The sequence below is a fragment of the Barbus barbus genome, assembly GCF_936440315.1.
Source record: "Barbus barbus genome assembly, chromosome: 7".
NCBI lineage: Eukaryota > Metazoa > Chordata > Actinopteri > Cypriniformes > Cyprinidae > Barbus > Barbus barbus.
In genome coordinates this window covers 38,465,131-38,467,630 of record NC_136735.1, presented here as the reverse complement: position 1 = coordinate 38,467,630, position 2,500 = coordinate 38,465,131, and the positions used below count along the sequence as shown (strand labels likewise).

The following is a 2,500-nucleotide window of genomic DNA, read 5'->3' as shown; positions in this document are numbered from 1 at the left end:
CCAGTAACTGAGCAGATTGTGAAATACTCAGACCGGCCCGTCTGGCACCAACAACCATGCCACGCTCAAAATTGCTTAAATCACCTTTCTTTCCCATTCTGACATTCAGTTTGGAGTTCAGGAGATTGTCTTGACCAGGACCACACCCCTAAATGCATTGAAGCAACTGCCATGTGATTGGTTGATTAGATAATTGCATTAATGAGAAATTGAACAGGTGTTCCTAATAATCCTTTAGGTGAGTGTATATATATATATACGTATATAAGTATTATAACTGTGGTTAAAGATCATAAAATGCATTACAAGGCACAATTCATGCATTAAAGTCCTTCAGTTATGCATTATTCATATTCTATGATTTCTCGAGAATCATCTATGGGTTTCCGTGCCTGCAGGAGTCAAGGACCCTGATATTTATGGAAAAAAACAACTGAATCGATCTGAATAATAACTCTATTGTCTTCTGTAGAGCTGCTTTGAACCTGCAGCGCTGTATGAATCCACACGACTGTGTATGTGTGTGAGTGTGTGTGTGTGTGTGTGTGTGAGAGAGAGAGAGAGAGAGAGAGTGTGTGTGTGTGTGTGTGTGTGTGTGTGAGAGAGAGAGAGTGTGTGTGTGTGTGTGTGTGCGCATGTTTATGTGGTTTATGAGGACACAAATGTGTATAATGACATGGGTATGACAGAGGTATTACAATATGAAGGTGGTTTATGAGGACACTGCCTATGTCCCCGTAATTCAAAAGGCTTAAAAAACATACTAAATGGTGTTTTTTAAATCTAAAAATGCACAAAGTCTCCTGTGAGGGCTAAGTTTAGGTGTAGGGTTGGTGTAGGGCAATAGCACACACAGTTTGTTCAGTATAAAAACCATTACGCCTATGGAGAGTCCCCATAAACCACAAAAACCAACATGTGTGTGTGTGTGTGTCCTGTGTGTTAGTATGTGCGAGTGTGTGTGTGTGTGTGAGAGAGTGTGTGCATGTTTGTGTGTCCTGTGTGTGTTAGTATGTGTGTGTGTATGTGTGTGTGAAAGACGTCACCTTGACGGGGAACTTGAGCTGGTTGTAGAGTTCAGACACCAGCAGGTTGTGGTTCAGAGTCTTCCTCATCTTCATGATCCTCACCACCGCCGCATCGATCTGATACTGACGGTCCTGGAACACGCGCTCCGTCGTGCTCACCTGCTCCTCCACCTGACCATCACATGACCATCAGCTCATCTGCATATTCACTCTCTCACAATAACTACTGACGCTTGACAACAAACTTTAAGGTTGGCTTGAGCCTGAACGTTTGAAGCAGCTGTTTAGATAGACAGATGTTGCTAGCATGATTGAGCATGTTGTTAGCATCTTTTGACATGATTAGCATGTTGCTAACATGTTTTTAACAAGATTTACATGATTAAAATATGTCAGAACAAACTCATCTTGCTAATATCAGATAACTTTGATAGAAAGGTATGTAATGAATTCAGTTGAATTGCTGTCAGCTGTTAAAGTTAAGATAAAACCAATTTAGCTCGACCAATCACCAAGCAGTGCTTCATTTAGTTCAGTCTGTGGTGAAAAACATCACATTAGCAATTAAAGAAAAACACAAAACATGCTCAGCTCAAAGTGTCTGAATATGTTTTGCTCCCAAATGTTACTGGTAGTCCACTGTATGAAGAGTTTCTGGGTATAATATGGCACAGTTTACTTTATTTTGCTCTCCTCACTTACAGAAATGAACTATAGTGTCCTGCACCCGCTAGTAAAACAATATCAAAAATTATATCTGGTGTCTAAATTAATTTTTGTTTTGACTGTCTGCACATTTTGATTCAATGTGTATAATCTTCATGTTTCATATTTTTAATTTGATTGTCTTTCTCAAAGCGTGTGGCAAGCTACGCAATATCATGTTCATAATCGAAAGCGCTTCCTCTGTGATTATGAACGTGATATTGCGTAGCTTGTCAGTGATCTACGGCTCTGTGTAGTAAATGCTGCTCCATCTGGAAGCATGTGATGGAGATTTACTCCTGATCACAGAACCGGCTTTACTGACGAGATGCACATGATTATCGCATTCGATTATTTGCACAGCCCTGCTGGGAATGAGTTCATATTCTCACACTCACCGTCTCCTTCATCTGGATCTGGTTGATCTTGATGCGGAAGAGCTTGTGTCTGAAGTCGCTGTTGAAGTGGAAGCAGTCTCCGTCCTCCACGTCTTTCCCACGCGGCGTTTTATTGAGGACTCGCGCTTTCCCACAGGCCAGAGACTGCAGCGTGCGCTTGAGCTCACCATCCTCTGACACACACACACACACCAGTGTTACTGACTGCTCACACACACACACACACACACCAGTGTTACTGACCGCTCACACACACACACACACACACACCAGTGTTACTGACTGCTCACACACACACACACACACACACACACCAGTGTTACTGACTGCTCACACACACACACACACCAGTGTTACTGACCGCTCACA

At 42.2% G+C, this 2,500-nt stretch overlaps 1 protein-coding gene across 1 annotated transcript in view; it reads right to left on the bottom strand.

Moving 5' to 3' along the window:
- cul4a (cullin 4A) overlaps positions 1-2,500 on the bottom strand; it is a 27,336-nt gene that overhangs the window by 3,489 nt on the left and 21,347 nt on the right. Inside the window, exons 18-19 of the mRNA XM_079422403.1 lie at positions 2,132-2,304; positions 1,047-1,199 (exon numbers count right to left, since the gene is read on the bottom strand). Of these exons, the coding sequence (XP_079278529.1) occupies positions 1,047-1,199; positions 2,132-2,304 (326 nt within the window). The remainder of the gene's footprint in view (positions 1-1,046; positions 1,200-2,131; positions 2,305-2,500) is intronic.